At 38.2% G+C, this 14,507-nt stretch overlaps 1 protein-coding gene and 1 pseudogene across 1 annotated transcript in view; both read left to right on the top strand.

The window, feature by feature from the left end:
- The window catches only part of LOC133081733 (ankyrin repeat domain-containing protein 17-like), a 46,060-nt gene extending 41,126 nt beyond the window's left edge, over positions 1-4,934 (top strand). The window contains 1 exon segment of the mRNA XM_061178115.1: positions 4,627-4,934. Coding sequence (XP_061034098.1) covers positions 4,627-4,934 — 308 coding nt within the window.
- Positions 4,935-4,936: 2 nt separating this feature from the next.
- Positions 4,937-6,742, top strand: LOC133081734 (DDB1- and CUL4-associated factor 8-like; annotated as a pseudogene).
- The last annotated feature ends 7,765 nt before the right edge of the window (positions 6,743-14,507 follow it).

Raw genomic sequence — 14,507 nt, forward strand, 5'->3', positions numbered from 1 at the left:
CATGTTCTCATGTTTTTCTCCTACATAACTGGCCACTCTTTCTGCTCCATATAGTTGGATTTGCCTTTTCTTACTAAAATAAATATTTGAGTGTTCCAGTACCCAATCCTCAGATCTTTGCTCTTCTCACTGTGTACTCATTCCCTAAGTGATATACTTTATTCTCAGTGGCTAATGACTTCCAAATTTATATTTATAATCTCTCCTATAAACTCCAGACATCTGTATCCAATTGTCAACTCAATATTTCTATTTTCCCAATGTTAAGTGTGCATTTTTATACTTGATATAAATAAAACAGAACTCTTGATTCCTCCATCGCCATACCTAGCCCTCATTTTAGTAAATTTCACCACCATTCACTCACTGTTCCTAGAAAATACTTAGGAGTTATTGATTCGTATTTACCCTCCAGGGACCAAGTAGCTTATATTTGCTCATGCAGATTTATTCTCCTCCTTTCTTTTTTTAACTTTAATTAAAAAATTTTTTTATTTATGTGTTTTTATTTTAGTAAGAACACAACATAAATCTACCCTGACCAATCTTCAAGTGTAAAATACAGTACTGTTAACTATGGGTCCAATGTTGTAAATAGATCTCTAGAACTCCTCATATGGACTTGAGGTTTGGTCTTTTCCACCTCTGAAAAAAAGACTGTTGGAATTTTGATAGGAATTTCATTGAACCTGTAGATCATTTTGGGTAGTATGGACATTTTAACAATATTAAGTCTTCTAATACATGAACATGGGATGTCTTTCCATTTATTTGTGTCTTCTTTAAATTCTTTAATGTTCTATGGCTTTCATTATACCTCCTTGGTTAAGTTTATTCTTGAGTATTTTATTGTTTTGATACTATTGTAAATGGGATTGTTTTCTTAATTTCCATTTTGAATATTCCATTGTTATTTACCCTGATACCAAATCCAGACAAAGACACAATGAGAAGAGAATACTGTAAGCCAATATTCCTGATGAACACAGATGCAAAAATCCTCAACAAAAAGCTAGCAAACCAAATTCAACAGCACATTAAAAGGATCATACACCATGAACATCTGGGATTTATCTCTGGGATGCAAGGATGATTCAACATAAGCAAATCAATCAATGTCATAAACCATATTAACACAATGAAGGATAAAAATCACATGATCACAATAGATGCAAAAAAACTTTTGACAAAATTCAATACCCTTTCATGATAAAAACTCTTAACAAACTAGTTATAGAAGGAATTTGTCTCAACATAATAAAGGTGATATATATGAAAATTCCACAGCTAACATCACACTCAACAGTGAAAAACTGAAAGCTTTTTCTCTAAGATCAGGAAAAAGGCAAGGATGCCCACTCTTGACACTTCTATTCAACATAGTACTGGAACTCCTAGACAGGGAATTTAGGCAAGAAAAAATGAATAAAAGGCATCCAAATTGGAAAGGAAGAAGTAAAATTATCTGCTTGCAGCTGACATGATCTTATACAGTATATGAAAACTTCTAAAGACTACACACACACACACACACACACACACACACACACATATACACTGTTAGAACTAATAAATTCAGTAAAATTACAGGATATAAAATCTTACCTTCTTCACATGACTCAGTGGGAAGTACCATCAGGAGAGCAGAGGGAGAAAAATTAATCTGGGGGATACGTTTCCCTGGCTCGTGCCCTGCAGGTGCTCTGAAGGATGGCTAATGATAGCTCCTGTCAAGTCAGACTCTCCACACTGCCCTTTCTGTCTCAGGTTTTTTGATAACTGCTCTCTCTCCTCCACACCTTTAGGCCTAAGGGTATAATATCTTCCTGTTCATAATATCCTTGACATCCTGATTGTTCCCTTGTGATTTCCCTACAGCCTTCTCTCACCTTTGCAAAAATAACCACCTATTGAACTGCTTAAAATTGCCCAAGCGACATGTGCTTCTTGCTAGTAGCTTGACTAATCCACTTCACACTCACATTCAACTCATTAGTAAATGTTATAATTTCTACTTTCAAAATGTATTCCAAACCTAACCAGTTTTCACGACATGCACTATCCTCATCCTAGGTTAAGCCACCTTAATTTCTCACCTGGATTAGATCAATATTTTAGTACTTCTGCTCTCTCTTGCTACCCCATTCTATTCTCCACATAGCAGCCAGTATCATCTTTTTAAAAAGCAAGTCAGATAATGCAATTGCCATGTTCACAAGCTTCTAAAGGCTTTCCAGTACACATAGAATGAAATAAAAATTAAAATTATTTATTATGGATAACAAGGCTCTGTTTAATTGGCCTTTGTTTCTTTCAATCCCATTGCCTGACACTCTCCCTAGTGCTTACTTGCATTGTTTCAGACATAGTGGCCTCCCTGAAGTTCCATGAACACTCATATTGTCCTACAATTTTAGAGCATTTGCACTCAATGTCACTGTATAAGGAATGTTCTTATCCTAGGTATTTGCATGCTGCATTTCTCTTTTCATTCAGCCCTCTACTTAAATGTCACCCTATAAAGGAGACCTTTCCTGAATGCACTATCTAAAATAACAACCTCCAGTCTATACCTACTTACACACCTTTATTTCTCTCCACACCTTTCTCTTTATACATTTCACCACTGCCTCATATGCTCTATCTCTATATTGACTTGTCTATTGTCTCTTTTTTCCACTGTATTATAAACTCCATGAGTGAAGGGATTAACAATTTTATTCACCATTGTATTGTCAGGACCTAGAACAGTACACGGTGCATAGAAGCGCTAAATAAATTTGTGGTGAATAAATGAATGAATGGGAATGGAAATATACCAAATGGATTAATTCAAAGCAAACTTAAATGAAAATTTAAATGAAAAGCTAATTCATAGCCAAAGTTTGCTTAATGAGCATGTAGAAAAAAGTCAAACTAATACAATAGCATCAGATTGAAATAACCTGACTGAACCTCTAACAATGGAACTGTTCCTTGCAATGAGACATTTCCAAAGCCAATTAATAAGGCTTCTTCTCTTGGACAATGCCAGGATGGGCATACTAGGGTTTGATGCTCTGGTTTTCCTGTTTTTGAACTCCATGGCCGAGCAAGACCCCTTGTTAATGAACATTATCTCTTTAAAAAAAACTACTATGCAATATATATAATACATAGAAAAGGATACACAAATGTGTAAGCCAGGCAATAAATAATTAAAAGAATAACAACATACCTATATCTACAGTAAGCTACAAATATTACCAAGAATTATTGGAGCTTCCTCTCTACCAGATTTTAACTTCCTTCTTTCCTCCATAAGTAATCATTATCCTGAATTGTGAGTCAATTGTTTTCTTGCCTTTTAAAATAGTCTTATTACATATGAAAATTATAAAGATAGGTATGAAAATGAAATTATTAACCATTGTTCTGTCACTTGTGTTTTGACTCATCATCGTGTTTTTAAGATCCATCCATGCTGATGTATTTAGTTTTAATTCATTAGTCCTCACTTTTTTACATTACTCCATTATAGAAATGTATGCTAGTCTACTTATCCATGCTACTCTTGATGGTCTCTCAGGTGGTTTTCAGGTTGCTGTGCTACTCTTTACAAATTGCTATGAATATTCTTTTATGTGTCTTACCATTACTATTAGCCTTGGAACCATTCTCTCTCTTTAGAAGACTTTATGCTTCTATGTTTAGTCGATTTTACATTGATCTTGCAATTACTCTGAGGGAAATCTTGTTTTCCTCATTCCGGCATTTTTAGTCAGCAGTTTACTGTAGCCCTTCAAACATTTACTGACATCATCTTAGATAATTCATTTGGAGAAGCTCTGAAGTTAATACAGCAATGCCAATTAACTGCCTCTAAAAGAGCTGCCTTTTTTTCCCTAAAAGCCCCCAAAAAGCCTCTGACGTATTTTGGGAGATATTTAAAATATTTTGATAGTTCTATAACATCACAGATTTTTTTTCATACAATTGTGTTGGTGTTCCTTAAGTGTCTTAAATTGAATTAACTCCAAATAAATATATAGAATCTCTGCTGGAAAGAGAAAAAAAGGTTGTGCTTCTATCTCAAATTGGTGAAGCAGTTACTCATTTCAATGTCTACTTTAAATTGACCAGTTGATTTCGGCTTTGATTACACTGAAGGAATAAATTACTCTTCTCACTAAGAAAGTCTGCCAGATACAACAAATAAAAATACACGACACAGTTAAACTTGCATTTCAGATAAATAATGAATTTTTTTAGTAGAAGAATGTCTAATTCAATATTTGGGATCTACTCATACTAAAAAAAGTATTCATTTTTTAATCTAAAATGTAATGAACTAGTCATCGTGTATTTTATGTCAACCCTATGCCATTTCTACCAATTAGAGATCTCAAGGTTTCCCTCAAGCTGCTTGATTTGCTGAAGATATTTCTTGTACGTCAGGAACTCACTAGCTTGGGGACCTTAGCAATCTTTCATTGCTTTTGCCTATTTCTTCATTTCATACTGTACGTTATGTTCAAGCAAAGCACTGAGAGTCTTATGGTAACTGTTTTGCCTGAGGATCACTTTTGCTGATGGATCTCTAATAAGAATGTTTTCCAAAGCACAGTATGTTTCAGTCTTCAATAGAACGGTATGCACAGCAGCAATGTCAAATGGCTTGGGGTCGAACTCTCCAGGTTCTGGAAATCTCTAAGCAGTCTCGAAATACCGCGAGACTCGAGATGGGACGAAGTCTTTTGAACCTCACCAGCTCCCATACTTGCAACTGCCTCAACCAGAAATTGCCCCTCCCCTTTGGCCTCCTTGGTTGGAGTCTTGGCGCTAGGCCTACCTTTTTCGCTGCCGGCCTGTCTCACCCCGGGGCGGGCCTACTCCCTTCCTCAGACTTCTACAACTTTTACTCACTCCAGACCGACCAGAGCACGCATCATTAAAGATGTCTGACAACGTGAGCAGCACAGATGGCCTACCAGACTTAGAGAACAGAAGCCTGTCCCATCGCTCTGAGGAGCGTTCTGGAGCGGAGGCAGGGAGGGAGGCCTGCTCAGACGCTGAAATGAGCTTGACCAGAAATGGTGACGGTACTGGCGATGGGGGTACTCCCAGCCACGCCAGTTAAGAAAGTCAAAGCACAGCCATGGAAAGTTCAAGAGAAGACATCGACTTCGAAAGCACAGAAGACACCGAACATTTCTTAACCAGTGATAGAAACCAGTCCCATTACCGCTTAGAAGAAGAGCTAGGAGAGGAAGAAGAGGAGGAAAATCGGCAGAAGAGCAGCCTCAGGTACGGTGCGATGAGGCTAACCCTGATCAGTATTTATCAGCCGAGGATCGGGCCCTGGAGGATTGGGTGTCTTCAGAGACATTTGTCCTCCCTCACCCTCGCTGGCAAGTCCTTAATGCTCTTCGAAAATGGCAGCTGGGTTCAAGTGCCCGAGTTGTATATCAGGCCTGTGGGGCAAGAGTCTTTGTGCAGCATTTCCACTTGCAGTATGAGCTTGAAGGCCATAATGGTTGTGTCAATACCATGCACTTTAACCAGCGTGGCACCTGGCTGGCCACTAGCAGTGATGACCTTAGAGTGATATTGTGGGACTGGGTGCGTCAGCAGCCAGTACTGGACTTTGAGAGTGGCCACAGAAATAATGTTTTTCAGGCCAAGTTCCTTCCCAACTGTGGTGATTCCACCCTGGCCATGTGTGCCTGTGATGAGCAGATACGCATAGCAGAGCTATCTGCTACACGACACTGCAAGAATACTAAGCGTGTGGCCCAGCACAGGGGAGACTCCCACAAGTTGGCTCTGGAGCACGACTCCTCTTTTAAGTTCCTAACTTCAGGTGAAGATGCAGTTGTCTTCGCCATTGACCTCAGACAAGGCCTGCCAGCTTCAAAAGTGGTGGTAACAAAAGAGAAGGAGAAGAAAATGGGGCTGTATACAATCTATGTGAATCCTGCCAATACCAGTTTGCAGTGGGTGGACAAGATCAGTTTGTAAGAATTTATGACCAGAGGAAAATTGATGAGAATGAGAATAATGGAGTACTCAAGAAATTCTGTCCTCATCACCTGGTCAACTGTGATTCTAAAGCAAACATCACCTGCTTTGTGTACAGTCACGATGGCACAGAGCTCCTGGCCAGTTACAATGATGAAGATATTTACCTCTTCAACTCCTCTCACTGTGATGGAGCCCAGTATATTAAAAGATACAAGGGGCACAGAAATAATGCCACAGTCAAAGGTGTCAATTTCTATGGCCCCAGAAGTGAGTTTGTCGTGAGCAGCAGTGATTGTGGGCACATCTTCCTCTGGGAGAAATCATCCTGCCAGATTGTTCAGTTCATGGAGGGGGATAAAGGAGGGACCATTAACTGTCTTGAACCCCATCCTTACCTACCTGTGATGGCGACCAGTGGCCTACACCATGATGCTAAGATCTGGGCACCCACAGCTAAAGTTACCACTGGTTTTATCGGCTTAAAGAATGTGATTAAGAGGAACAAGCAGGAACGAGATGAAGGCAGCCTGCACCACACTGACCTGTTTGACAACCACCTGCTTTGGTTCTAATGCATCACCTGACACAGAGAGGTCATCAGTTGCACTGGGGAGCTCCTGGAGTTGGGGTTATGGATGCAGAGTCGGATGAGTCTTCCAGTCCCTCAGATATGTCGGAGGAGGAAGCGAGCCAGGAGGAGGAAGAGAACCAAGACCCTGTGCAGTGCCTGCCGTCCTGAAGGCCTCATACTCCAGCTCCAGCTAGGCATCACCTCAGAAGGCTGGACTTTAAGATTTAGTTTACTAGATTTGCTTTTTGTCTTTTATCTATTTTCAACAATAGAAACTGCCTCTTCCATCTCCTTCCTCTGCCTTCCTCCCTTCCTTCTTTACATTCTTCCTCCCTCACTTGGTTTCTTTACTCCTCTCTCTTTACCCCTTATATCTATAGGAATACATAAGTAATTTATCTATGCTTCTTTTCCTTTGTTCTCTTATGGTTGACTTCTAAATGGTCCTAATTCTGGTGGAAAAATTAATAGCCTTATTGAATCTATATTCTCATTTCTGACACTCTGAAAATGATCACTTTTTTTCATCTTTAGCAGTGCATTATAAAAAGTAAGTTCTTCAATTGAGTTGAAAATTTCAGAAATGTGTTTATTCTTTAAAAGTAAAGTAAAATAAAACAAACCATGGTCTTGTTCATTGAATACTGACACTTGGCCATACACACACACACGCACATGCACACACACCCTCATTCTCTCTCACAGAAAAGGAAAAGGAGAGAGGTGGGTAGATAAATTCCTAACAAGATAATTCATCCTTCTAGAAAAAATAACTTGGGTTGTCCACATTTTCTTAATCTGTATGTTAATACTGATTAATTTGAGCACAGGAGGGTGGGAAGAATTAAATTTAATCACATGACATTTTATACTCTGCACTCTCAATTCTCTTGAATTTTCATGGCTTGAGAACTCCCACAGGATTACCTTCCAAAAAGTCCCCTTGGGACTACCATCTCCTATAAGATACTAGCCAGGAATATAAGAATTCCTAATATTTGAAAATATATGTTTAGGCTAACTTTAATAATGACAGTGTTACAATAATGAGTTATTTTATACTTACAGATACCTTTGATAGCATTGGAAGAAATATCCCATTAGACATCCACGCATTGCTTAAAACTTTCTTCGACTGTTTATAAAAGGTTAAGTTGCTATTAAAAATGTCTTGTTTTAAGCCTTATTTAATGTAAGTTTTGGGCACTGGATGTCCAATTACTGTTCAATAGTAATATAATTTTTGTTTTACACCTGCTATTTGTATAAGTGAATGCAGAGGCTTGCCTTTCCTCCAACACCCCTGTGAAGTATAACACACCCTTCTTTGCAGATATTTGCTGGGAAAGAAGCATGTAATAAAACATTCTATGGCCTGACCAAGGCTTTTCTTCGATAATACTCCTTAAAATGGATATTATTGCTGGCCCCTTGAAAGCAGGTTGAGAAATTTACATAATGAGATTAGATTTGGGAATGGAAAATAACTTGACCCAAGTTCCTACTGAGATTCAAAGTTAGGGACAACTGCCTGGGGATCTGGGGGCCTGTGGCCGCCCCTACCAAGGTCTGCTGTCAGGAAAGGACCTTAAAAGTCCCAAAAGAACCCAGTGACTTTGAACCAAGCACTGTGGTTTAAAACAAGACATAAACAGAATAGAGTTATGAACTAGAATCCCAAGTTTGGGGCAACCCTGCCCAATTGGGTGGGATGTATACTAGCAATAACATCAACAAAACATTGAAAAAAACACTTGGAATTTCTGGTGACACTGAGTGGCAGTGAGAACAACGGCAAGAGCAGATTAATTATCCAGTTCTTTTTTCACCTACTGTTTGGCAGCAGGTTTACCTCTGTGGGGATTTTGTACTGTCAACTAAAACTTTCTTCAGATTCCCCTGCATGGTTCTGAGATTGCTTGTGCTATAAGAGGCATTTGGAGAGAGATTTGGAAGCCAAAGGTAAAATAGTAGCCTTATTTGTTTTGTGCTCAGAAAGTAGGGTCAGGGGCACATTATTACTGATCTGGCTTACCTTAGTGTGAGGCAGCAGCCAGGCCCACAGCTGCACCAGCATCCCCTCATATCTTCCTTCAGCTTCACCAGCTCCATAAAAAAGAGTGCCCACTTCTCCTGCAGGGCACTCATGTCATCAAAGTTGGAGGTTTGGGGGCAGTGAAAGATCAACACGAGTTCCAGTCTGTCCTTGTGGGTTCCAAGCTATTCCTCATGGCTTCCAGTCTATCCTTGCTTTCCCCACTTCACATCCATCTCTCCTTCCTGAATGCCGTGCTGACTTCGGGCTCCAGCGCCTAAAGCAAAGACAAAAAAAAAAAAGCCTTATGAAGACTGCTTAACCAGCTCCCACAATTACATACTATCAGGTCCCTATTATAAGTCACCTGTTATATGCATATCACTCCCAGTGTTTCTGTTTTTCTCTTTGAACCCTGACTGATGAAACCACCCCCAACTACTTTGAACCACGTTAAGTCCCCAGACTACTTGGATAATTTGCCATTTGGAGGAGTAAAAGTCCTCTAAAGAGAAAGGTTGGACTTGATTAAGATAGACAGATAGATGGATATAGATAGATAGATAGGGAGTCAAATAATTAATTTGAAAAATAAAGTTATGATTATAGGTGGAAATCCAGCTGGTAGTGTAGGTCCCAGAAAATGGAAGTAATTGTTACAATTTTAATTTATGCAAATATTGCTCCTATTAGCATACAGAAGAGAGTAATACAATATTGCTTCAGCCTTCCATGAGATGGCGGGCAAAGCTAACAATTCTATCAAATAAGCAGGCAAAACTGCACCTTTAAATTTAATTTTTCAACATCAATTATTTTCATTCCAATATGGAATTTCTACAGGACGGTTCTGTGTAGGCCCTCGTGGCCTTTATGCAATATTATAATTGTCTCCTAATTATGCACAGAATTTAACTGCATTAAATTGTGACAGATGCCAAACTATACTTTTAAAAAGACATCTTCTGGCAGCCATTCCTTAAAAGGACAGGTGTGGAAAAGAATAGAGATGGAAAAAAATATAATGGAACCTAATTGTTAAATGGCAGGCCAAAAAAATTTTGGTGAGTTCTGTTAGTCCAAAAGCAACCTTCAGCAGTGCTCATTCTACCATGTTGTGAGCCAAAAGAATAATCAATAAATTTACAATAGACTGGATCTTAGCCATCCTGTGATCAACTTCTATGAACTTCACTATCATAATTTACCTCGACTTCAGTCTCTTCAACAGTAAAATGAGAGGTTTAGATTTTTAGATTTAGTTAGCAAAGCCTTATGGAGCACTTAATATATATTTCTTTACTGGACAATGAGAGTTCAGAGATGGATATATGACAGACCAGGTTCACAAGGAGCTTAGTACACTAGTCTCAAGCTGTGTTCTGGGGAGAACTAGGGGTTTTGGATGTTTTCATTTGAAGGGGATTGGGCAGTTTCCTATCCTGCTGCTTTATTCAAAGTATAATGTTAATTTTCCTTCTTGGCTTCAGCAGCCTCTTTATCTCTAACCCCATTATGTAAGCAACCATCTATGGAAATAAGATACACATAAACACTATCAAGTATACTGAAGTGTAATTTCTCAATTGTTTTACCTAAAAACCGTTACGTTTCCTGTCTTCCTGTTAAAAGAAGTTAACTTTACAAAGTCATTGAGCTAAAAAGGTGCAGAGTAGGGGCTCACATAAAATTTACAACTAAATTATTGCAACAAATAGTGGTATATAGCATCATTGTTTTGGTTCATGGTAATTCGGTTTAGTTGACAATAGAAATTAAGAACCTACATCTCAAGATTCTTTCATGACATTTAAGAGTCACCTTTCATCTATTAAGGTGGCTATAGTCTCACCTTGGACTTCTGTCAGCTATATGGCGGTTATGTTAGCAACTCAAGCCCCTGAAACTGAATTGTAGGCCTCCGAGGAGAACAAACAAAACAACAACAACAGTGAACCAAAGAAAAACAAAAAATAAAATACAAAATATTAAAACAGTACATGCTGTGGAATGGACAGTACTTCTACCCTCAGCTACCCATTGATCTGGGTGATATTAGCTGAAAAGGTTGTTGCTTATGAATCTCTGTCTAGAATCAAATTCAAATTACAGCTGAGCCTGAGTAACTGGTTCTTTTGATTACTCTGCTACAAAGCTATAATGACCCAGATATTCTAGGGACTATCTTTCTCAGCTGATAGGTACAATCATCACTGTGAAGGACTGAGATCAATGATACATAACTATTAAAATCTTGGATCATATAGTCTCTCTTTTCTACACTGTGTTGCTCTCTAAGTAAGAGACAAGGTTTGGGTCTCAGACGTTATCCTCTGAGATTAGTAAGTGGTAATTGATAGTCACACTCATGAATATCGTTTAAAAGCTTACACTTATGAATTCTTAGTGAGCAAGTGTATCTGCAAAATTTTTTTAATGTTTTTAGAAATATGGAAATAAATTTAACTTAACATCATCAGATAAAACCAAATATTTGGGGGGAAGGTTTTGTTCCACGAGCTATCTCACAGTAGCTCCCTCTCAAAAAAATCCCTGTAGAATTTTAGGGTGATAAAACTACTCTATATGCTACTGGAGTGGTGGATATATGATTCAATGTATTTGTCAAAACTCACAGCATTGTACATCAAAAAGAGTAAACTTTAATATATGCAAACTAAAAGAAATTCAACCAGGATGTCAGGGGATCTCAGAATGGAATACACACTATGACAAATGGAACTAACTGTTATAAATGTGTGACATAACCTCACTGAAGCAAGTGAGAGGAAAAGAAGTTAGCTAAATAACTTTGTCAAATGGTGTTTTGGAGGGCAACTGTAAGGCTAAAGACAAAAGAAGTGTATATAAAAACTGTACTCTAGTTGGCAAATTTGTTTCTCACAACAATTCAGGTTAACTAATAATTCTCAATCTGCTTTACATATATGTCTCAGGTTGAATAAATAAGTAAATGGATGAAGGATGGTGAAAACCAGGTTTCTTATTGTCAGAGGGGGAAATTATAGATATGCAAGGAGTAAAAGTTAGACAAACTCTGCAGTACTGAATTAGAGTTGGAGATATCATTATGAATTCACTACTTGGTTAGCATAATTTATATAAAAGTAGATAAATGCAGAAATAATTATAGAAATGTGTGTATACACGGGTCAGTATACTGACATATATTTCATAGCTCTCTCCAGTGAGAGGCCCTGGCAGCAGTGACACCCCAGAAGTAATGAGCACCACCAAGCACCCAGATTTCTAATATCATTCTGCAATAAAAGGCACCAAGGAGCCTTGGAGAAATGTCTGATAAAAACTATACTGGCGGGGCTTCCCTGGTGGTGCAGTGGTTGAGAGTCTGCCTGCCAATGCAGGGGACACGGGTTCGAGCCCTGGTCTGGGAGGATCCCACATGCCGCGGAGCAACTGGGCCCGTGAGCCACAACTACTGAGCCTGCGCGTCTGGAGCCTGTGCTCCGCAACAAGAGAGGCCGCGACAGTGAGAGGCCCGCGCACCGCGATGAAGAGTGTCCCCCACTTGCCGCAACTGGAGAAAGCCCTCACACAGAAACGAAGACCCAACACAGCCAAAAATATAAATAAATAAATGAGTAAATAAATTAAAAAAAAAAAAAAAACTATACTGGCCCCTTCAAGGCAGGGTATATTCAAGATAAACCTGGAGCATCCTGTACTTCCAGATAGCAAGGAAGAGGGATGAGGGTATATCAAAGTGTCACATGAAACAACTGAGAGTTCCCAATGGCCAAGCTGGAACAACCTGACCAAAACAAAAACAAAACACCCAAATAATGTGGTATGACATCACAGCCTAATGTATTAGATAGAGATCCATGAGTCCATCCTGATATAAATGAACAAATAAATAAACTGGGGGTAAGAGATAAATCCCCCTAAAGAATAATTCCAAATAGCATAAGTAGATACTCCTTTTGTCAAGAGATGGATTTTGATTCCCTTCTCGCTTTGAGTATGGGTGGATTTAGTGTCTTGTGTTAAAAAAATAGAATATAAAAAGAGGAAAAAGAATAACTTTACAGTAAAGAAATCCTACACCACTTAACCAAGTGTTGGTGGTTCATATCACCAGCGAGAAAGTGACATTGATATCATATGCCTCCAGTATGCTACAAGAAAAAACCCATAACCTCTGTATAGCCATGAAGAAAATAGCAGACAACCCCAAATTGAGGAACACTCCACAAAACACCTAGCCAGTACTCTTCAAAACTTTCAAGGTCATAGGAGACAAGGAAAGGCTGAGAAGCTATCACAGAACAGAGGAGCCTAAGGAGACATGGTGACTAAGTGCAATTTGGTATCCTGGATAAAATCCTGGAACAGAAAAAGGACATTAGTGGACAAAGTGATAAAATCTGAATAAAGTCTACAGGTTAGTTAATAGTAAAGAATCAATGTTGGTTTCTTAGTTTTAACAAATATACCAAGGTAATATAAAATGTTAGCATTAGGGGAAACTGAGTGAGGGGTATGTGGAAACTCTGTATTATCTTTGGAACTTTTCTATAAATCTAAAATTATTTCAAAAAATAGAAAACTATTTTTTATTATTTCAAAAAATCCATGATAAAATCTTTAACTTTAGTAGCCATAATAATTCTGGTAATGTTTATCATATCAGTAGAAATAATTCAGCTCCCTTGGTTTTTCAAGTCTCTGCTTATTTTGTGATTCATGCTGAGTAACTTTCATTATTTGTGACCTTTTGAAAATGTTCTTTCTTTCATCGTTTCTTTGACTGTTTTGTTCAATGCTGTGCTTCTGGTAAGCTGCTTCTAATAAAAGTGCAATAAAAAGTGTAAATTGAAATAAAGATGAAATTTTAAAGGACAACATTTAGTAAATTCTTAAAAAAAAGAAATTTCACAAAGGGAGACATTTTGCCAAACTAAATTGTAAAGTGCTTAGTATTTAGGAACTGTACAAAATATTCATGCATAGCTGCTTTCTTTAAACCGCTGATCTTTTAACAGGAAACTTAACTCTGTAGTAAGTAAAATTCTATGGACATTTTTAGAACAGAGGTAGAGTATAAGCCATATTTGCACTGGTTGAAGGGTATACAGGAGGAGAACAAGTAAAATGGTGAGCATAGGCAAGTCTTCCCAGAAGTTTTGCTATGAAGAGTTTAAATAATGGAGTAACAGTTGGAACAAGATGTACAATTAAGGGATCACTGTTATACTTTATTTTTAAGGTGAAGAATATTAGAAAAAATTATACTGATGGTAAACATCTAGGTGTGAGAAAGAAATGAATGATGTAGGGAACTGTGGAAAATACTAGGATTCAAGCCCTTGAAGGAGATGTGATCTAGACACCAGTGGAGGGATGCCCTTTCGGAGGATCAGACCAGATGGTATGAATTCAGTCAAGAAAACTGGCAGGTTTGGTGGTGTGAAGATGGGCGTGGGGAGCTTGATGTTATTGCTTTGACTTTCTGTCCTGTAAAATATGAGGTAAGGTCATCAGTTTAGACTCCTAGAGAAGGGAATTTTGCAGTTTTGAAAAGAGAGAAGACAACTGAACTTAATTTTCTCAGAAAGTAGGGGAAAAAAAACTTCCTAGGGAAATGTTAGCTTTTCAAGGAGTTTAGAGTTTTTAAAATAAAATAGTAACTAAAGAAATTTGCCTTGGCCAACACATCAGTGATATTTTATTTGAAATTCAAATGAAGTTTGTAAGTGGATAAAAAAACAATGTGCAGCAAAACCTCACTCCACTGGAGAGAAAAGAGGTGCCTCTGTCTGATTTAGAAACAGTCATCATCATGGCATCCATGATTTCTGTGCAGTGCCAAGTCAAATTCATTTAAGATCCAATCTGAAATTTGCACTTCCTATC

This window comes from Eubalaena glacialis, chromosome X, assembly GCF_028564815.1.
Source record: "Eubalaena glacialis isolate mEubGla1 chromosome X, mEubGla1.1.hap2.+ XY, whole genome shotgun sequence".
Classification (NCBI taxonomy): Eukaryota; Metazoa; Chordata; class Mammalia; order Artiodactyla; family Balaenidae; genus Eubalaena; species Eubalaena glacialis.